Below are 22,733 nucleotides of genomic sequence, written 5' to 3'. Positions count from 1 at the left end.
CTCTTAATATTGAAAACGATGGAGCTAAGAAGCCTCCCTATAACAATGAAAGTTTAGATGACTGCTCCAATACTTTAGGCTTACAAACTTTGGCTCCCTTTGATGAGATTGAACTAGGTGTGAGGGAGATACTAGAAAAGGGATGCTGTGTTGGAATATTGGATTCCAAGGTCATGGAGTGGACTCAGATGGGAGAAGTTTTCACAAAAAAAGATGATAATTCTGGAGAAGATGACTTTAAGATATTGGAAGAGATGGAATCTGAAAAAAAGAGGGTGGAAGGGAGAACAACTTGGGGGAGAATGTACATGGAGGAGGGGAGAGAGGGATGAAGTTCAAACAGGGTCTGAGGTGGAAAATGGTGGCCTCCGGGTCTTTAGGGAAGAAGTCTAGACCATCGATGGAGAGGATAGAGAAAAGAAATTGTCATTATCAAGAGTCTATATAAGGAAACAAACGTATAGAACCGGACCTTTGTAAGAGGATGCAGGATCAGATGAAGAGAATGGAGAAATGGGTACAAAGGAGGAAGAAGTAGCCATTGATGAGACTCACGAAGTAGAGAAATCTGCAGATATGTAAAGGGTGGTGAACACAGTGGTGAAGGTCAGTATTTTGTTGGGTTTATTCTTCTAGCAGGGGGGATTACGCAAAGGAAGCTTTTAGGCAGGTGGAAGAGAATAGCTTCTAGACGAAAGAGAAGATTCAGGGGGCAGCTGATTCTGGTTCAGGGACAACTAAGGAAATTGGAAGCTTAATGATGGTTAGAGATGTGGAGGAGGGGAGTTGTAGAGAAGACCTAAGTGCTGAACAATTGTTTGAGAATAACGCCATATTTGAGTTAGAAAGATTTAATGCTCAAAGGGAAGTTTCTACAAGGGTGGAGAAATGCTCTAATGCAGTAAGAAGATTTAGAAAACAGAAAACCAATCAAGAGACAAGTTTCAAATGTTTTTGCCATATTGAAGTTGGGAATGTATGGAGCAGGATTAAAAAAGAAAGGGAGAAAGATAAAGAAAGTTACCCAGACAAGACGAGATTTCAAGATTAGACAGGGGGCATAATGAGAAAATGGATAAAGTTTAAGTTGAGCCTTTCATCAGTTGGATTGTTTGGTTTCAAGATGTTTGGCAGGATTTGGGTTTTTGGGATTTTTAGTCTATTGTGTGTTTTAGTTGTTTTAGGGGTTCGTGGTAGGGACCTCTGTGATTTTGTTGTGATACTAGTATTTGAATATGGTTTGTTTCTTAAGTGCTTTGGTATGTCTGTAGGTTTTTATCTGTTTTTAGGGGCTTTGTTAGGGCTGGTCTGTTATTTTCCTTGTCACCCTGTTGTAATCTCCTTTTCCTTTTTAATCTAATAAAGTTTATTTTTATTTATCTTAAAAAAATACGTAATATGTAGTTTCTCAATAGAACACTCTGCTAGGAATACAAATTGTAGACCCTCAGGTCAATAATTGGCCATATCACACATCATTAGAATACGTCCACATCCAAATCAAGTAAGGGGTGTCATGGCCTGTGATCTCACGTGGGCGCATCAGGAAGGGTGAGAACCCAAGTACTGAGACCTTAAAGGGACAAGTGGTGGCGCCCTAACTAGTACAGATGGTGCAAATGGGGTTAACCTTCTAGAAGCAAGTTTAGAATGAACTTTTTGGAAGGAAAAGACCCTTAGGAAAACTATAAATAGGGGACCGCCAAAGAGGTACATAAGACAATTACAGCTTTCTGGCTCTCAGAGACTCTTCTTGCCTTAGTCTTTCTTAGGTTTCTGATATGAGATTTGAAAGCCTTTCTCCTCTACAACCTCTGATTACCCCACGGCATGCCATTTGCCATCTTTTAGGCAACCACCTTAGTGCCAATCCCCTTACCGTTGACCTACACCACTATGACTACAAATGAACTAGTGGAGCAACAGTGAGGGAGCCATATCTAATTATTTAGGGTGGAAGGCTGTTAGCAAGATTCTTAAAAGTTTTGTAGAATTCACAGAAGAGAAGGCGACTGTTGTTAAAGGGCAGAGGATTTGACAGTAGGAAATAGTGAAGTTATGGCTTTGCCTAGAAGTTTTAAGGCCAATAGTGGAGAACTTTTTGTTTCGACAAGGCAAAAAGTAGTTTTCAATCAACTGATGGAGAACTGGGGGAAGAAGTTGGTGGTAGAGGCAAAACTTAAAGTTGAAGATTGGAGCATACTTGGATGCATTAGTAATAGAGATAAAAGCTTAAAAGGATCACTGATTTTTACTCCATTTGAGAAGAATAAGGCTTTGATTGATCTTGTGGAGGATGATCTCATTCTGGACATGGTGGCGATTTCAATTCAGTCTAGGGCAGGTCTGACTATTGGTTTCTAATTGGTGCCCAAGAACTAATGCGAAAAATCTCAAAGATTATGGATGTTGTGGTTGTGAGAGTCCATTGTCTGCTTTTTCATCCTTGGAGACTAGAAATCTTTGAGTCTATTGTAGCCTTATGTGGTAGTTGATTAACAGGTAACTTCTTGTAGGATGTACATTTTGCGACAATGTTTAATGGAGTTAAACAATGAAGTTATTCTACGAAAAATTGATTTGCTTGCAATGGTAGGTGGTTCCCGATTTGGCTGTTAACCTCCAAGGAAGCTGGTTTTTGGAGGGAGGGTTTTAGGGAGGAATATGAGATGGCGGAGAACAAGATGCTACCTGGCAGGATGCCTTTGGCGAACTCAAACATGCATGGAAGTCTTAAGGAAATGGAAGGTCAAGGGACAGGTCGAATAGAAAAAGTGGGTGCAGTTCCAATGTGAAAATTTATAGGGAAAGGAAAGAGGCACATGAGAGTGTTGAGGCAATTTGCTGGCAAGAGTAATGAGGGAGATGTGGCATTGAAATGTGGAGAGGAAACCAGGATTAATGGAAAAAATATTAGGTTTTTTGAACCGGTGCAAGGCAACCAGGCTAATTTAGCGGGTCAACTTGTTTTATGTGATCCTTTTATGGGTCACATGAGTGGGCTTAAGGGGGGATTAATTTGTTGGGTCACATATGATGATAGATGAATTGTGAGCCTTAAGAGGGGTTTGTCTTCTCCTCAGATGTTGGCGGTGGTAGAAAAGGTTGGGAGTGGAATTCAGAAAAAGTAAATGTACGTAAGGAAGGTGATCTATATTTCTTCAACGTACTCAAATGAATTTGCGTGGTATAAGACAATTTACTTATGAGGAAGAGAAGTCGAATTTGAAACGATCACATGAAGATCAGATGGGGTCGAGCAAGACGATGGAAGATGGGCGATCTCTGGAAGGAGAAAGCTTGGTTGTGGAGGAGCTGCATGATGTGGTGAGCGTTGTTGTCTCCAATAGTGCTAGTATTGGGGAAAGAGCCCTTGATTAGTTGGAGGACGGTTCAGTTCAAGGTAATCAACCGAAGCGAGGGGACACTATTCTATAAAGGGGGGAAAGTTTTTCAAGGAACTAGATGGAGAGGTTATTATGGAGGAAGAAGAAGATAAAGGGGGAGGAAGTTTGGAGAATGTGATGATCGAGGATGGGGGGAAAAAGGTAAGGTGGAGGGATTTAAGAAGGTTGAAATTGAAAATTTAAATATTTTAGGGGGTACAAGGGGGGTAATGGTGATACAGCGAGCCTTGGGGAGAAAAAGGAAAGAGATGGGCTAGGGATTGGAAGGGAAGGAAGCGAAGGAAAAGGAAAGGAGCAGTCAGGAATTGAAAGATTGTGTGTTGCATAGGGCAACACTTTGACTGAAGACTTTGGAAAGCTTTCATCAATTCTCTTTTAATGACCTTTGGAGAAACTGTTCAGCAGTAGTGAGGTGTTCACCCTTCAAGGACAAGTCAATTACAAGTTGGTCTCCTCCATCTGAAGGTTCATTGAAGCTGAACTTCGATGGAAGTAGCATGGGTAATCCAGGATTATCCGGAATGGGGGGGTGTCTTGAGAAATGAGAAGGGAGAGATTATGCTGCTCTACTCGGGTCCCTTGGGAGTTTATCAGGGCAAAGCTATTAGCTGTTGTACAAGGGGTGCAATTTGCAAACCAGATGGGGGTACAGCGTCTAATAATTGAAGGGGATTCCAAAGTGGTGGTGGGCTGGTTGAAAAATCCTGAAGATGCTATATGGCGCTACAAGAGCGAAATGAAGAAATTCAGTTGGTTGACAAGGGATATGTTGGTCTCTTTACAGTGGGTGGGGAGATCAGCAAATACTTTGTCCGATGTGTTAGCCAAGCAAGGGGTAAATAGGGAAGAATTGTTCTGGGCTCAGCTGTGATTCCTGTATTTCTTTCCTAGTTTACTTGTAAGATTCAAGGAGGGGCTGCAGCTCGCGCCTCTCCCTGGGATGTTGTATGAATTCACAACTCTAAATCAGATTATGAATTAATAAAATTTACTGTTATTCATAAAAATAAGGAAGCGAAGGAAAAGGAGGTGCTAAGATCAATGGGTCAAAAAGGTGTATAAAAGAAAGAGAATGCATAGAACTAAACCTATGAAGGACAAAGAGGAGTGCGGAGAGGAAGAAGAAAATGGGGATTCAATTGAAGAGGAAGTGATGATTTATGAAACCCATGAAGTTGAAAAAGTTGCTGACTTGGAGACTCTGGTGAACAAGGAGTTGGAAGTAAGTAAAGCTTGGGTTTGTTTTTTCTTTTTTTTTTTTTGGGTGGGGGAGAGGAATTTGTAAGAAGGGCTTTTAGAGAAGTAGAAGAAATTGTTTGTCTTCAGCCATCTTCAGTTTATAAGGGAAGATTTTATGAGGGTTGGGGGATAGGTAGAAGTTGGATCCCAGTCACCCATCTTCAGTTTGCAGATGACCTGATGATTTTCTATGATGGGGATGCCAGTGAGAAGGTAGCAAACCTAAAAGAGTTGATTAGATGCTTTGAAATAATTTCCAATTTGAAAATAAATATGGAAAAGAGTTTTATAGTAGGCATCAATTTGGAGGATAGGGAGGTTAAGACTATCACAGATTGTCTTGAGAGAGAGAGATTATGGTGTGAAGTGGTGGTAAGCATTCATGGCGGTTTAGAGAATGGGTGGGTTGTTGGTGTATCTAGGTGGGCTACTTTGACAACACCTTGGAAAGCCACTCATAGTGTTCTGGAAACATTGTTCGGTTTTGGGGGATATTTGGATTGGAAATACCCCTTCAAAGGACTTCTATCCTTCAATTTTCTCCTCCTTGTAAAAGTGAGGTCTTCTCATACTTTTATCACATATGGGGAAAACCCCTTTGGCTCTGAATTGGGATTTTGGCTTTCACAGGGGGTTAAGGGATGAGGAAATTAATTCTCTCTCTAATCTGATCTGTCTCTTGAATCAAGTTTGTTTGGATCCTTCTAAGCCAGACAGTAGAATTTGGCTTCCTCAGTCCAAAGGGACCTTCTCTTGTGCTTCTTTTTTTAAGTCCCTTGGTCAGTTTTCCTCTAAACAGTTTTTTTTTTTTTGTCTTTTTTCAAAGGAAATTTGGCATAGGCCGGTTCCCCCTAAGATAATGGCTTTTTGTTGGGAAGTGTTTCATGGGAAAGTGACACCCTTGATAACCTACAAATGAGAAGACCTTTCCTTTGTATTTCACCCAACTGGTGTACTCTTTGTGAGCTCACGGCGAGGATTGTTACCACCTACTGATGTCTTTCCCTTTTTCTGCAAAATTATGGGTCTGGCTTTTTTTGTTGTTCGGGTGCAGGTGTAACATGCAGCAGAAGTATGTATGATCTTTAACCCTTCTACCTTCAATTGGCCCCTAAAAATAGGGAGATTTATGTGGAGATGCGCTAGAGCAGCCTTGCTATGGGCAATCTGGGAAGAAAGGAATGCTAGAATTCCAAGATAGGGAGAGGAGCAGCCAAGATCTGAAGGATTGTGTGCTGAATAGGGTAATTCATTGGGTAAAGGCTTAAGAACCTTTCCATCATTTTTCCTATTCAGACTTATGGAGAAATTGGTCAGCAGTAGCAAGATGATCTTCTAGGAAGATGAAGGCATTTACAAGTTGGATTCCACTGCCTGGAGGCTCATTGAAGCTGAATTTTGATGGGAGCAGTCAGGGCAATCCGGGGCGCTCTGGAGTGGGGGAGGGGTGTTGCTGAGAAACGAGGCTGGAGAGATTGTACTTCTCTATTCAGGCGTGTTGGGATTTGGGGACTCAGTCAAATCTGAACTGTTAGCAGCCCTACAAGGAGTGCAATTTGCAAATCAACTAGGTGTAGGACAGCTTATTATTGAAGGGGATTCCAAGGTGGTGGTGGGGTGGTTGAAGAACCCTGAGGATACTATGTGGTGCTACAGGAATGAAGTCAAAAAATTCAAGTGGCTGACAAGGAATATGTCTGTTATTACACAATGGGTGGGGAGATCAGCAAATTTTTTGGCTGATGGGTTAGCTAAGCAATGGGCAAATAGGGAAGATTTGTTTTGGGCTCAGCTGTAATGGTTGTTTTTTCTTTCTAGTTTCCTTGAAATCAGTTGAGAGAGGCTGCAGCACCAGCGCCTCTTCATGGGCTTCTTTATTGTTCAACACATGATTCCATACAATATTGTACATGGGATGATGTATTTGGTTATCACTTCTAATACAATTTAATACTTCATCTTGAAAAAAATCATTTTCAATCCAATTTGCATACATTGATCAAAAATAACTTCAGATGTAGATATCTGCTTATTTACCTTAATCTAATTCTTGGCAACATCCTTTTTAATCTTCCCTTCACCATGGGAATTAATCCAGGGTATTGGAAATGATCATTTTAGGGAATTTGCAGATCACCCAGTGTTTTAAAAGCGCAAGGCAAAAAAAAAGTACAAAGGGAATTTTTCATCCAAGGTGCAAGGCAAGGCGTGCACCTTCTTGAAGCAAGGCACAAAATTTAAAAAAAATGCACAAATTGGATAAAAAATAAAAAATTCAAAATAAGTTAAAAATATTGTAAATGGTATTAATTAAAAAAGAAAGCTTTAATTAGGGGTGCAAATGGATCAGATCATGATCTGATTCTATTTTTGTCGGATTCAGATAACCCTCAATTGAATTTTTAGATCGGATCACACCTAGCCAATCCGACCCGACCAATATATATGTATATATTTATAAACATATTTACTTATAAAAAGGCATGTATATATTAATATATTTATTTATAAATATGTTTAAATTGCATTTTTATAAAAGGCATGTATATATATATATATATGATGAAAATAGTTAAAAAATACTTAGTTTTTTATTTTTCTTTGTATAAAACTTTTATGTTTTTTTTTTTTTATTTTAATGATTTATTAACCTTTTCATAATTCAAATTGAATTGGATCAGATCCGGATATCCAACATCCTTAATGAATTTGGATCAGATAGACCTCGGATATGTGCTATCGGATTGGATTTGGATATACCCTGATTCGAATCTGATCCAATCCGTTTGCATCCCTAGCTTTAATTTTAAACTAAATGTTTTGAAAATCCTATTATCCAAATTAAAATAGATAAACATAACATATAAAACAAAGTGAAAATGCAAAAATAACATATAAAACATGCTCAAGCATGTCAAACTTTCAACTTCTTTATATCTTCCTCAATTGCATTACTTCAAATAACCAATATGATTTTAAACATTTTTATTCCTAATTCTACAAGGTACCTTTGTACCAAGACCCTTGAGGCCAACCTATGAACCTAACAAAGTCCATGTTAGGGTCTTAAATTCTTAATCCCTACAAAAACTGATTTTATAATTTTAATTGTTTTTTATAATATCTTTTATTAGGATGAATGAATGAACAACATTGGCAAATAGGGGGACTTGTTTGTGCTTGCCTCAAGGGGCTTGGTCAGTGGTCTGGGAGTGTAGACCCCGGCCCAGCCACCACATGCTTAAAAAACATAAAAAGTGCAGAAAATAAAGAAGGCACTTGCCTTCCAGTTTTTTTTTTTTTTAAAAACCTTTGATGACCTCTGAAGGAACTGGTTGGAAGTGGCAAATAGCTTTATAGGAAGAAATAAGTTCCTTACTGGTTGGAAGGGTTTATAAAGTTGAATTTTGATGGGAGCAGTCAGGGTCATCCTGGCTTATCAGGAGTAGGTGGGGTCTTGAGAAATGAGGAAGGCTCTGTCTTCTGAAGTATAGGGATGCAGATTCTGTTACTGGGGAAGTACAGGGATCTGCTCAAGAAAGTCAAGTGGTTGACATTGCATATGACAGTTAGGATACAATGGGTGAACAGATTGGCTAATGCAATGGCAGATTTTTAGGGGCTGCCAGGGATTCTCTTTTCTGGGTTGTGTTGTGATTTTCAGTTTTCAGCTTTATTTGTATAAGGGTGTGGCTGCATCTCGTGCTCCTGTTGGTATGCTTGTATCAGTCTTTATCTTTTGATAATAAAATCTAATTCAATTATCAAAAAAAGGGCACATGCCTGGGCTGAGGGGCAAGTGCACCTGGCACACACCTTTATAAAGGGGCTGTGCCTGGGCCTAGGTGAGGTGTAGGCCCTGAAATGTGCTTTACCTGTGTGCCTAGGCACGCTTTAGGGGAATAAGTTCCAGTAATGTTTCATGTCTATACCTGTGGAAATGGAAACATGTCGTGGAAATATAGAACAACTTTTTACAGCTTGCTAATATGAAAGGATTAAACTCTCCTTAGATACCATAATCATAATTGACAAAAAATTATCAGTAAATTACAATCTTCCAAAAACTTCTTACTCAAGGTGAAAAGTTAGCCGGTCCAGCACCAATGAGCAAACAGAACAACTAGCCTTTTGTGATATTTTTCCTCTAAAAAAGTTCTTCTATTTCTTTCCTTCAATACACCCCAAGCCCAACATACTGCAAAAAGGAATTGTGTTTTAAACAATCTTTACTTTTTACCATCATCATCAGTTTAATAGGCAAAGTGGAACCACACATTGTAAATAGCTGGAAAAAAAGAAAGCACACACACAGATCCAGTCACAATGCAATGAATAAATTAATGCAGCACTGGCCAAGGAACTTGGTAACATTTGCACATATTGCAGGAAATATAACAAATAGCAAGGGAACTGGATGATACCTTTCTTTGGCTCTATAAATCAGAAAGTGGTATGGTTGATTCATTAACAAAGCAAGGGGTAAACAAGGAACTCCTGTTTGAGGGGGATCATCATCACCTAGTGTTGAATGTAAATTGACATGTTTGGTGTTAGGTAGTTGTGGCTAGTCTAAAAAAGGGCCAACTTTCATTTTACATAGCATTCTTTTATAATTATAAGTAAAATGCAGCATATCCCCCTGAACTATCCTGCACACTAAACAAAAGCTTGTCGGGGGGAATTCTCCTGATTGTAAATAATTAGTTGTCATTATATTGGCTAATGACAGAAACCAACTATATGCTCCTGGCCTTGGTGGTATTGTGTTCCCCCAAATTCCCTTTGAGGGAATTTGTTCACCTGATTTCTGAAAAGTGAACAGTAGCAAGATTTTACCATGAATTTGCTATCTGCATGTTCCTTCCACTATCCTGTATCTGATTAAACAGGTTTTATCCTCCGTTTTTTTTGTTCTTTCAATTAGATTGACACACTTCATCTCTCTATAGAGCAATTGTCTTTGAAGGTTTGGATACCGAACAAGACCTACAGCACCATTAAGAGGTGGTCTGTTACTAGTTGAAGGGGCTAAAAGAGCTGGGGGCAGTCCAGAAATGGAGAGGGGTTGAAGTAGTAAGAAATGACTTACGGGCCCATAGTTTAACAATGGATATGAGGGTGGGCCTTGGCCCAATGGTTGGGTTGCTCCATTGCAACCTGGGTGATCAAGGTTTATATCTTGCAAACAGCCTCTGTACATGCAGGGGCAAGGCTGTGTATATCTGTCCCTCAAAAGATTCCGCATTGGCGGGACCCTCGTGCACCGGCTGCTCTTTAGTTTAACAATGGATATGGCACTGAATAGATTATAGAATGAAATGGCAGAACAGGATTCATGTAGCCAATCCCATATAGTTAGGATGATGCTTAGATGATGATGATGAATTTAGCTTCATACTAACCACAATTTTGGTGGCAGTGTTGTAATCAGTTTTATGATACTGTGATCAATCACATTCCCATGTCACTATTGACTAATGATACTTTGTAGACTTTGCAAGCTAAATCCGACCTCCCCCCAAACCTCCAACCCAAAAGAAGAAAAAAACTATGCAAGGTATCATCTTTAATTCTTTCTTTGTTTATACTTATATTTTGTTTAATTCACTATTTAGAAAATTTGTAATACTTGCATGGAAAATGACAACACTTTGATCATGTATATTGCTCATGCATGGAATGTGCTACTTTTATAAATTTATTTACAAGGGGTGGTCTGACTGTTTCTCATCTTATTATTCTTTTGTTCCATGGTGTGCATCAGTTGTCCTGGGGAAAACACCAGCCCTTGGTATTCATCTTTGTTTTTGTGACTTTGTATGTTATTGTTGTCATTTGCCCTGTTTATGTACTTCAACTAGATGTGGGTGGGCCTTGGTGCAATGGTTTGGTTGCTCCATTGTGACCTGGGTGTCCAGGGTTCAAATCTTGGAAGCGGTCTCTGTGTATCTGCAGTAGTAAGGCTGTGTACATCTGTTCCTTCCCAGACCCCACATTGGTGGGAGCCTTGTGCACTGGGCTGCTCTTTTTTTGTGTACTTAAAAATAGATGGGAGTCTTCTTTTTTGCTTCTGAATGCATGTCCGATGGTTCTACATTTATTGTAGTTTTACAGCTTAACTATCACTTGATAGGGAAAGCAGTTGGTTGTTGTTATTATTATTATTATTATTTTGTAGGTCAGCCAATGGGCGAATTTGCATGAGACAACTTTCCGTTTGGTTGAAGATACACGCTATGTCATGAACCATAATGAAGTTCCCAAGTATATAACTCGTGAGAAGCCAGATGTTTTAACAACTTGGATGAAACTTTTGGCTTTTGTGCAAGGGATGAATCCTCAGAAGAGAGTGACGGGCCTTCATATAGAAGAAGAAAATGAGAATGTCAATCTGCCTTTTGTGTTGGGACACTCAATTGCAAATATACATTCACTGTTTGTTGCAGGGGCATTTTCTGATGATGCCAGGGAAATGGATAGACCTCTCTCTTACATGAATAAAGAAGATTTGGATGACAATGATGGTGTACAGCATCCAAAAGTAGGACTGTCACAAGAAAGTTCTGTGTGTAGTACAACAGGAAGAAATAGTACAATGGATCAGATGTTAAAATGGGGCAAAGTAAAAGTTGATACTGGTAGCCTTATTTCAGTTCCACCTCCTGTATCTTGGTTAACATTTGAGTGTCTGAAGGCTATTGAAAATTGGTTGAGACATAGTGTTAGATCAGGGATTTATCTTAGTTCTTTGTCTCCAGACACTGAAACTTGTACTGGTAGCAGTCTCTTATCCTTGAGGAAAACATTTTCTAGGATTAGAAAGGGCAAAAATATCTTCTACCGGACACCTACATATAGAAATAGATTTACTACTTCAAGTGAAATCTATGCTAGGCATAACTCTTCTCCTTTTTATAGTGGTTTTCCTAGAAGTGTTGATCTGGAGAATGAACAAGCTGGAGTCCAAGGACATGACATGATGGACACTAGTGAAAGGGATCCTGAAAATTCCAGTTCAGGGAGGGACATTGATGAAGATATTTTGGAGGCAGACCATACCATGGAATTGGAATCTTTACATGTATTGAGTTTGTCAGATTGGCCTGATATAGTTTATGATGTTAGTTCACAGGATGTAACTGCTCACATCCCTCTTCATCGATTGCTTTCTTTGCTGATACAAAAGGCATTGAGAAAATGCTATGGTGAATCCAGAGATCAGGACAACGCCAATGCTAGTAATATTTTTCAATTGCCTAGACCTGATCATGATTTCTTTGGACATTTTCTTGGAGGCTGCCACCCATATGGATTTTCGGCCGTTATAATGGAGCATCCTCTACGGATAAGAGTATTTTGTGCTCAGGTGTGTGCTGGAATGTGGCGGAAGAATGGGGATGCTGCAATGTTCAGCTTTGATTGGTATAATTCGGTTCGGTGGTATGTCAAATGATGTTTTCTTTTGAAACAGAGTATGCATTGGTTGGTCAGTGTTTCTTGTATGGTGTTGATCTTCTGATGTTTTGACTTCCTTAGTTCTGTTTTACAGGTCTGACCAGGGTTTAGAACTTGATCTATTTCTATTGCAATGTTGTGCTGCATTAGCTCCACCAGACCCATATGTTAAAAGAATTCTGGAGCGCTTTGGTTTATCAAGCTATCTTTCTCTAAATTTGGAACGGTCTAATGAGTATGTGCCATGACCAACTTCTTCCATGTGTGTTAAATGCATATGTTATAATTATGTGTGGTTGATGCATGCATTTTTGGAAAATTTAATGATAGATTTGGGAACAATATGTACACAACATCACTAATATATGCTACTATTAAAAGTGGAAAGTAGGTCTAGATTCTAGAATTTTTCTTGACTAAAATACCCTTATTGTTGAATTTGGTCCCTCTTTATTATAAGGGCAAAGACTTAATTTGAACTACTTATATTAAATTCAATCCATTCCCTCTTATTAAGTCCTATATTTAAGGTATTAACTCCCTTCCCCCCATTAAATCATATATTTATTGTATATTAAATAAATGAGCTTAGTGGACTTTTTTTACTAGAATACCTCTGCTTTTGAATTTGGTCCTCCAACTGTGAGGGCAGAAAATGTAATTTAAGCTGTTACTTCTCACTTCATTCAATTCCCTCTCATTAAGTTGTTGACTAACTTTTCACAGTATCAAGATGGTGTCTGGGTTCAAACTCCAAAGATTTCTTTGTTGAAGATGGAGTGGTGGTGCGTTTGCTAGGTCTTCCCTTTCATTTGTGGAAGCAAGAAACTGCTGAAGCCATTGCTTTGATGTGTGGAGGATCACTAGGAGGGGCTTTTTGGGGAGACCTTCGTTCAACTTCCATTTTATTAAATGGAGTAAAACCTGAGGAGATACCTCGGAAGATAGAGGTGCTAGTCGAGAGGCAATGCTACTCAGTGTGGCTGGCTTCATCCACTGAATCAATGCTCTGGAAAGAGGCTCGTATGGAGGGAGATGAGAAGGTTGAAGAAGAAGAGCTGCGTGGCAAGAAAGGGTTGGAGGATTTAAACAAGAAAAGCACTTTCACTAAAATGGAAAAACATTTGCTGGAGAAACAAAAGGGTAGTAGGCAGGGGGTGGGATTTTCGCGTGTGGAAGAAGCGAGCAGTCTGGAGGTTGGCAGGTCCTTTGCACAGGTTGTAATTGGCACCAAGACTGTTCTGAATAGGGAAAAGGGGCTGGGCCAAGGAAGATTTGAACTTAAACCTATTAGAACCAAACCGGGGTCGGGGTTGGATGCGCGTGACCTTCTTAAAAGTCACGTGAGCTCGCGGGTGCTTACAAATGGGCCAAAGCAAAAGCCCATGTGGGCTGCAAAGGGTATTCTTAAAGGCCCAAACAGGCTAGCGGGCCCGACCCAGATTGTTTATAAGGCGCGTGAGCCACTAAAGAAACACGTGACTGGGGTTTCGACTAAGATAGACTTCGGTTTTGGTCTATCATCGTCCCCAGTCGCGAGCCAAAAGGGGGAATGCGCGCAGCGTCTAAACCAGGAAAGAAGAGGGCATTATAGTGGGTCTCCCGACGCAACTTGAAGGAGCTTAGCCCCGTGCGAGGCTTCTCAGAGAGGCCGGAGCTAAGTTTCACTAGGGGAAGAACTGAAGAGAAGAAAGAGAAGTTTGAAGGGTGGGTGCAGTGCAGTGAAGACGATGGTGAACCGGAGGACCTTTTTGTCGATGGCTCTAGCGTGGGCAGTGTAAATGATGAAGGCAGTTGTGCTGGAGGTGATATGGAAGGGTGGAATATTGCAAGATTATTCCAAGGTGAAGACTGCAATCGGATTATCTCATTCCCAAGACCACAGAGTGCGCAAGGTTTATCAGAAGGGGAAAACCGGGAGAACCGGAAGCAGAGCAGGAATATGCTATCTAGGGGTGACCCAGGGGTAGAGTGGAAAGATCACCAGGTTGACCAAAGGATAGAAGTACTTCCCAACCAACTCAGGAAGATAATTATTTACGAAACTTCGGAACAAGAGGAGGCTGGGAGCAGTCCTATTCTAGTTTGCCCTTCAGTCCCAGGTAACCATGTGATTTCGGTTTGTGCTACTAATGTGTCTCCTGTGTCTTTGGTTCCAGATTCCGTTCCTGTACCATGTCCTGTAGCCCATGAATATGCAGCCGAGCTAGTAGGCGCGCTCTCTGAGGAGAGGGAGAGGGGAAGGAAGGAGTGTGGGAAGGTGCGGGAAGAAAGGTATAGAAGTGGACAAGTGTGGGAAATCTTTGAAAGAGTGTTTAAGGATTTGGAAGGGCAGCTGATATGGAGGAGGGAAGGGGAGGAAGGAAGAGAGGAGGGGTTAATGGAGAGGAGGGACAGGAATGAGGGTAGAGATGGAGAGGTTTACGGGGAGAAAGCAAGGTAGGAGGGAGGTAACAGTAAGGGGAGGAAGGTTGGAGAGGAAAGAACTGAGGTGGGAATAGAGGAAAGGAAGGAAAGGTAGGTGGATAGAGATGAAGGGGATCTGTAGGAAGGGTAGGGGTGGTGGAATCGGTGAGAGAAGACACGATAGCAGAATTTGTAGGGAAGTTAGGTTGTAGGCTGGAGGATTTGAACGAGTTGAAAGAAAGTTTACAAAAGAGGAAGATGCAGATCATAACAAAGAAGTGGAGGTTGAGTGAAGTAGAGAGACTAAAGAGAGATGTAGAAGGAGACAAGAAGCTCGAGGTAAAAGGAAAGGGGGAAAGTAGCGGATAGGTGGCAGGGGTTTGTAAAAGAAGCGGAATGAAGATTCTTAGTTGGAATGTGAGGGGAATTGGGAGTGCGAAGAAGAGAGCAACAATAAAAGAGGTAATAAGACGGTATGACCCAGACATTGTGCTGTTGCAAGAGTCTAAGAGAATGGAGTTTAGTGACAAATGGGCAAGGAGTGTATGGAAAGCCAGGGGGATTAGTTGGGTGGCGGCTCCATCGTGGGGCTCTTCCGGGGGGATTGTAACAATGTGGAAGAGGGATGTGGTTGAAGGGATGGAGGAGTTGATCGGAAAGTACTCGGTTTCCATGAAGTTTAAGCAGCAAGAGGATTATTATATGTGGGTGCTAACAAATGTTTACGGACCGAATGATTACAGAGAGAGAAAGGAGCTGTGGGAGGAACTGGCTGATGTTAGAGGGTGGGGACTTCAATGTGATAAGGTTCTCGGAAGAGTCCAATAAGATTAACCAGCGGGTGACAAAAAGCATGAGGAAGTTTAACAGTCTTGTGGATGCCTTTGAGCTTAAAGAGATTCCCCTAGCACATAAGGCATTTACATGGTCAAATCTCCAATCTAGACCCATTTGCTCTAAGCTGGATAGATTCCTGTTCTCTTTGGATTGGGAAGAACATTGGGGAACCTTGGATGCTAGAGCTTTCCCAAGGGTGACCTCGGATCACTGGCCCATAGTGTTATGCAAGGAGGAAAGAAGGTGTGGAGGTCCTACCCCCTTTAGATTTGAAAATATGTGGTTACTGCATCCAGGGTTTACTAACAAAGTGAGGGAGTGGTGGCATGAGTGTAACCCGTCGGTGGAGTGGGAGGGGATAAAGTTCCATAAGAAACTACAATTCTTGAAAGCAAGAATTAAGGAGTGGAACTTGATGGAGTTCGGGAGGACAGAAGAAAGAAAGGGAGACTTGATGAAGAAGATTGAAAGCCTTGACTTTAAAGAGGAAAGGGAGAATTTGGAGAGGAAGACAATGACCTCAGGAGAGAATTGAGAAGACAGTTAGAGGATTGCCTGCACAAGGAGGAAATTAGCTGGAGGCAAAAATCTCTGTGTAAATGGTTGCAAGAGGGAGATAGAAACACTAGGTATTTCCACTCTAGCAGATGGTAGGAGAAGGAAGAACTTTATCTCCAAATTGGTAGTAGATGAAGTTGAGTTAGTACAGCAAGAGGAGATTGCCAGGACTTGTGTGGAGCATTTCAAATCTATTCTAAGAAGGCCTGTGAGTAGAAGGGTGTGGGTAGAAGGTTTGGATTGGCCAGATGTAGGGGTGGAGAACAGGAGAAGGATGGAAAGAAGCTTTAATATAGAAGAGATCAAGGAGGCTGTGTTTTCTATGGATAGAACAAAAGCTCCAGGGCCGGATGGGTTTACAATGGCTTTTTATTAGGATTGTTGGGATATTTTGAAAGATGATCTCTTGCGGGTGTTTGAGGAGTTTTTCAGGAGAGGAATTGTCAATCCGGGTGTGAACTCAACATTTATAGTCTTAATTCCCAAAAAGAAAGATGCATCCCACCCGAAGGATTTTAGGCCAATAAGTTTGGTGAATAGCTTGTACAAGATCATTGCAAAAGTGTTGTCTTTGAGGCTGAAGAAGGTAATTCCGAATATCATTGAACCCTATCAAGGAGCTTTTGTGAGTGGAAGACAAATTACAGACCAGATCTTAACTGCTAATGAGAGTGTGGAGAACTTTAAGAGGGATAAGAAGGGAGTGGTCTGTAAGCTGGACTTGGAAAAGGCTTATGACTTGGTGGACTGGGAGTTCTTGAGGAAAGTTTTAACCAAATTCGGGATTGGGGCTAGATGGTGTAAGTGGATCATGGGCTGTGTCCGGAATTGTCATTATTCAGTGCTAGTGAATGGGACAGTGGTAGATTTCTTTCCAGCTAGTAGGGGTATAAGACAAGGAGACCCCCTTTCTCCTTTCTTGTTCATTTTAATTGCGAAGGTTTTGGGGAAATTGATTCAACGAGCAGATTCTAGGGGCCTCATTAGAGGCTGGAGGGTTGGGAGGATGGAAACCCCCCTCACACATTTACAGTTTGCTGATGACACGATTCTGTTTTGTGAAGGTGGTAATGTGAGTTTTATCAGGAATTTCAAGTCGGTGATACAACTGTTTGAGCAACTGTCCAACTTGAAGGTTAACCTTGGGAAAAGCTGTGTAGTGGGGGTGAATTTGGAGGAGGGAGAGATCAGGGAGAGTGCTGAAGTGCTGGGGTGTGAAGTCACGGGGTGGCCTCTGAACTATTTAGGATTACCATTAGGTGATAATCCCAAGAGAGAGAGCTTTTGGAACCCGGTGATGGAAATGTTTGAAAAAAGATTGGTATCCTGGAAAAAGAATTACCTCTCTCTTGGCGGGAGAATTACATTAATTAAGGCCACGCTTGCTAACTTACCCATTTTCTTCATGTTGGTGTTTAAAATCCCAGTGAAGATTGCTAACAGATTAGAGAAGTTACTGAGAGATTTCCTGTGGGAGCCCGGAGAAGAGAAGAGGGATCATAGAGTTAGCTGGGAAATAGTGTGCAGGAGTAAGTCGTGTGGTGGTTTAGGGCTTGGGAGTATTAGGAGAAGGAATATGATTGTTGGGGAAGTGGTTGTGGAGGTTTCCGTTGGAGAAGGAGAAGCTATGGGCTAGATTAGTGGCAAGTATTCATGGGTTGGAGCACAACGGATGGGACGCTAGAATCAGAGCTAGGATCACAAGTAATTCTCCTTGGAAAGCCATTCAAGACCTGCTACCTTTTTTCATTCCTAATATCAGGTATGACTTGAATTCCGGTAATTCCATAAAATTTTGGGAACAAACCTGGGTGGGGAGCGCCCCTCTAAAGGATCAGTTTCCGTCTTTGTACGCTCTTTCTGATTTGAAAAATGAGCCGATCTCGTCTTTCACCACCCCGTCCTCTTCCACTTCTGGGATTGGGTGGAACTTGGGTCTAAGAAGGGATTTGAGGGATTCAGATTTCGACTGTATTTCGAGCCTTCTTGCAATTCTTGATAACGTTGTCTTAGACCCCACTAGGGCGGATTCTAGAATTTGGACACCTAACCCCAATGGCATTTTCTCTTGTGCTTCTTTCTTCAAAGTCTTAAGTCAGTCCACCAATCCTACCCTGTCCCCTTTTCCTGTTGGTGAGGTTTGGTGCAGAGCTATACTTCCTAGGGTTGGTAGTTTTTGTTGGGAAGCCTATCTGGAAAGAATCAACACTGGTGATCTACTTCAAAAGAAGAGACCCAATACTTGCTTGTCACCTCAGTGGTGTGTTCTGTGCAAAGCAGACGGGGAGACTGGTTTTCACCTAATGGTGTCGTGCCACTTCGCGAGGTCGTTGTGGGTTTGGGCTTTCTCCTTTTTTGGATGCAGCTGGAATCCCCCATCAGACATGCAGGGCCTTTTTGCCCCCTCCTTCTTCAGGTGGCGGTTAAAAAGGGGAAGGACAATGTGGAGAGGACTAAGGGCTGCAGTATGTTGGACACTATGGGAAGAAAGGAGCTCCAGGATATTCTCAAAAACTCAGAGAGGGACAACAGATTTGAGGACTATCATACAATTTAGGGCGGTACAGTGGCTGAAATCTCTGGAAATATTCACAGATTACACTGTGGATGACATGTTGAGGAAGTGGGGTGAAATTGCAAGTTGCACGCAGACCAAGTCAGTAATGAGTGTGGCTTGGACCCCCCTACCTAGTGGATTCTTGAAATTAAACTTTGATGGATGTAGTAGGGGAAACCCGGGACAATCAGGGATCGGGGGTGTTTTTAGAGATGAGAATGGGGTCATCTCTGCTTTGTTCTCAGGCCCAATTGGAGTGGGTGACTCCCTTAGAGCTGAGATATGTGCAGTTATGGAAGGAGCCCGGAAAGCTAAGGAATTGAACATCAAGAAACTTATAATTGAAGGGGATTCAGAGGTGGTGATAGGGTGGCTGACCAAAGAACAAAATGATCTTTGGAAGTATAACAATGAGAAGAGGAAATTCAAATGGCTGGTGCGGGAGATGGAAGTTAAGACATGTTGGATTAAGAGATCAGCTAATTCCCTAGCTGATGGTTTAACAAAACAAGGGTCAGAAAGGGATTCCTTGTTTTGGGCTAAGTTGTAATGTTAGTATCCTTGTATCTTTGTATTTTCTTCTTTCCTTTCTTGAAGTTCTTTGTGACTCTTGGAAGATAAGTGTGTTTGTCTTCCACTTGTAAATTTTCTACTGATGAATTAATGAAAGTGTTATTGATAAAAAAAAAAGTTGTTGACTAACTTAACTCCCATTTTCCCTCTTTAGAATCTTTATTTGAAGTATTTTTGCTTCTCACCAATAAATTCTACTAATTAAATCTATATCTAATAATTTTAACAATACAAAAACTATGTTCAAATCCAGCAAGAAAACTAAACTGTTCTTTTGTCTATATGGTGGGTACATAGTTCAACTATTTGGGTTAAATGGGTCAACCAATGGTCTCATAATTAAATAATAAAGGTTTAAAAATAAATAAAATATAAAAATTGCAAAAAAATTAGGCACATCTCTACTATTATATCTTATCATGTTAAACAAATAAATAAGAAGTATTTTTGTTATTGATGAAAATGAAATGCAAAATTTAATACTGACCTAGAAATGAAACTAGACCTGGCAATTGGGTTGGGTGGGTCGGGTTCGGGTTGGGTCAACGTGCTTTGGGTTGAGTTTCAGATTGGGTTATCAAATGCTAGACCCTAATCCTAAATGTTCGGGTTAGGGTTGACCCATGGGTCAATTCGGGTCATCCCAAAAAATAAAGAAAAATTACATGAAAAATGTCAAAATTAAAAGAATTAACCTTAAAATTCCAAATATAAAATAAAAAACTTGAACATTTAACAAGTTAAAGAGTAAACAATAGAAAGTAAAGACTAAATAGAAAAAATTAAAGAGTGGAAACTTCTAACAATGCATAAATAATCCCAATTAGACTTACTTGACAATCGGGTCAACGGGTTGACCCATGACCCAACCCAATCCAACCCAATTTTTTTCAGGTTGGGTCGAGTTGGGTCATTTTCACATTCGGGTAGCTAAATATGAGACCCTAACCCTGTTTTTTCGGGTTGGGTTGGGTCGGGTTTGCGAGTTGGGTCAACTTTTTGCCAGGTCTAAATGAAACCATTTTCCTATTCAAGTGGTGGGTCAATGGTTCAACCTTTTAGGCCAAATTGGTCAACCACATTGTTATAATTAAATAACAAAATCTATTAAAAAAATACAAAAAATTGAGAAAACATTTGGGCATATATCTAATATTTTATATTTCAACATATTAAACAAAATAAGTATATAAATAAGAGTTATCTTTATTAATAATGGAAATAGAGTAAAGCTTTAAACTAACTAAAGAAGAATACTATTTTTCCATCTATTTGGTGGCTAGAGACCCATACATGAGCAAATTGGGTAGGCTCAGTCTGAGCCTAGAACAACCAAACTTGCAATTTTAGATGAATTGGCTTGATTTTCAGTCTTCAGGCTGGGCCTAGGTCTAAGCCCAAAATTTAAACCAACCAACACACCAAGCTTTAATTACTTAATGGGTTTTGATAAGGATACTGAAATTATTATTGTTATCTGAAATTTGCATATGCAACGTATGTGCACATTTGCTAGTTTAACCAAAATGTATAGATAGATGTATCTGTCTCTGTAATTTTTAATAGCATATTTGGGAATGATATGTACACTAAGTGTCAGAAATTTGATCATGTTCCTGTATTGTTATACTTACCTGGGCTGCACTAACCCTGAATTAATGTCATGTTACAAATTCTTTTGAGGACCATGAATTTGCTTAAAATATTAAAATGTTTATATGAGTTGCACTAACCAGCCTATAATTCTCAATTTTTCATGGCACTGCATTAATATTCTTTTTCCTGCAAATTCTCTTTCACATGAGATTGGAAAATATACAGATCTGTAATCCTAAAATTTCTTGGGGGTTCATGGTTATGCTTAAGAACTGTTGGGAAGCAAGGGCTTAGCTAGTGGTGTTCAATAACTGCTGAAATAGGAGCTGAAAGCAGAATGCTAGAAAGATAGGGCTGCAAACAGTATCCAATTGTATGAATTTGAATTCGATCCCATTAAGGGTGATCCAAATTGGATCCATTTAATATGGATTGACCCCTATTCGATCTGATATAATCCTATTTGATTTAAATGTACATGGTCATTATATACTTAAAATTTATATTGTGTCTATTAGTAAAATTTATTTGAATGTTGTGATTTTACTACACTTTTCTTTGCCAAGTTTAGTGCAAATATTTTTCAATTAATTTTATTCATAAAAATAATATCAAAGTAATATTTAGTTCATTTTATTAATGCTATGTAATATTTTGATCATTTTTAATTTAATTTATTTATACTATTGAATATGCAATTACAATCTGAATTCAATTCGAATCCTACATAAATCTGATGGATAAGATCCAATTCAAACTTGAATAATTTTGAAAGAGTATCATCTTGGGCATACTTGGGCAATGATGTAAAAGGTGTGCTTCAGGTGCGCACAGCGAGGTGCATTTAAGGGTATGCACCTCACCCAAGTCCTAGGTGCACGCCTGGTGTGCCTAGGCATGTGTCTATGCGTCTTGCACCTCAGCCCAGGCATGCACCTTTTTAAAATTCTGCGCTTTTTGCTTTTTTTGAGCCTAACGGCTGGGCCGGGGGCTCCACCCCTGGACCCCGACCACACCCCTCGAAGCAAGCCCAAACAATTCTCCGAGAACCCCCTATTTGCTAATGTTGTTCATTCATTCATTCCAATAAAATATCTTCTTAAAAGGCAATTGAAGTTATAAAATCATTATTTTTTATGTGAGAAATAAGAATTTAAGACCCTAACATGGACTTGTTTAGGCTTGCTTTGAGGGGCGTGGTACAAAGGTGACTCATAGAATAAAAAATGCAATATGTTTTACATCACATTAGTTACGGGAAAATATTTTTTACACTCCTGCTTAAAAAAATCTAAAGGAAAAAAAAGATTTATGAAAAAGGAAAAAAATGCATTAGTAGAGGAATAAAACCTCTCTTCTTGAATCAGATGCAAAGTCATACCTAGGGCTGTATTGTACTCAGATCGAATTCAGCAACATGTAAATCTGGTCTGACTTTTGAAAACTGAAACATGAGTCCAATCTGAAATCCGATTGGACTTTGGGATCTCTGATTGGATTCATATCGTACTGGACTCGGATTAGATTTGGATTTAATTTGCATATGCTTTTATATTTCTTAAAATAAAGTTAAAGTACTGATTCTAAACTGGGAATACCTTCTCCCCAAGGGGTAAATTGGGACCTAGGTTTCAAAAGAGGTCTAAGGGAAAATGAATATGCTTCTCTTATTCACTTATTTGGTCTTTTGGAGGCAGTGTTCATGGATTAAAACATTGAGGGCACTAGGATTTGGTCAGCCCCTCTCGGTGGTCTTTTTACTTGCTCCTCTCTTTTCAGAAACGTCGCCTGCTTATTTTTTTAGGATTTGACTTTCTGGTGAAAGAAATTCAGAGTAACCCTATTCCACATAAGGTTCAAGCTTTCTGTTGGGAAATTTTCCTTGGAAAGATTAATACTTGTCATATGCTGCAGGGAAGGCCTAATTTTTGCCTTTATCCTCATATGTGCTTTTTGTGCAAAGCTAGTGGCAAAATTCTCTTCTATCTATTAATCTCTTGTTCTTTTGTGCATTGCATTTGGTTGCAGGTGGAATCTTCCTCAAGATGTGTTTGGTATTTTCAATTCTAACTTCTTGAGGCAACTAAAGAAAAGTGGGAGGA

The 22,733-nt window shown here is 40.1% G+C and overlaps 1 protein-coding gene across 12 annotated transcripts in view; it reads left to right on the top strand.

The window, feature by feature from the left end:
• PRT6 (proteolysis 6) overlaps positions 1-22,733 on the top strand; it is an 82,153-nt gene that overhangs the window by 28,283 nt on the left and 31,137 nt on the right. For 6 of the 12 annotated variants that reach the window (XM_088898973.1, XM_088898969.1, XM_088898970.1 and 3 more), the window contains exons 3-5: positions 10,141-10,206; positions 10,828-12,089; positions 12,199-12,339. In XM_088898973.1, the coding sequence (XP_088755099.1) occupies positions 10,141-10,206; positions 10,828-12,089; positions 12,199-12,339 (1,469 nt within the window). The remainder of the gene's footprint in view (positions 1-10,140; positions 10,207-10,827; positions 12,090-12,198; positions 12,340-22,733) is intronic. The other 6 variants (XM_010258630.3, XM_088898974.1, XM_088898975.1 and 3 more) reach the window with 1 other exon arrangement.

This window comes from Nelumbo nucifera, chromosome 2 (assembly GCF_055504915.1).
Source record: "Nelumbo nucifera cultivar China Antique chromosome 2, China Antique-T2T, whole genome shotgun sequence".
NCBI classification, from domain to species: domain Eukaryota; kingdom Viridiplantae; phylum Streptophyta; class Magnoliopsida; order Proteales; family Nelumbonaceae; genus Nelumbo; species Nelumbo nucifera.
The sequence above is the reverse complement of the archived record's forward strand: the minus strand, read 5'-3'. Positions and strand labels throughout refer to the sequence as shown.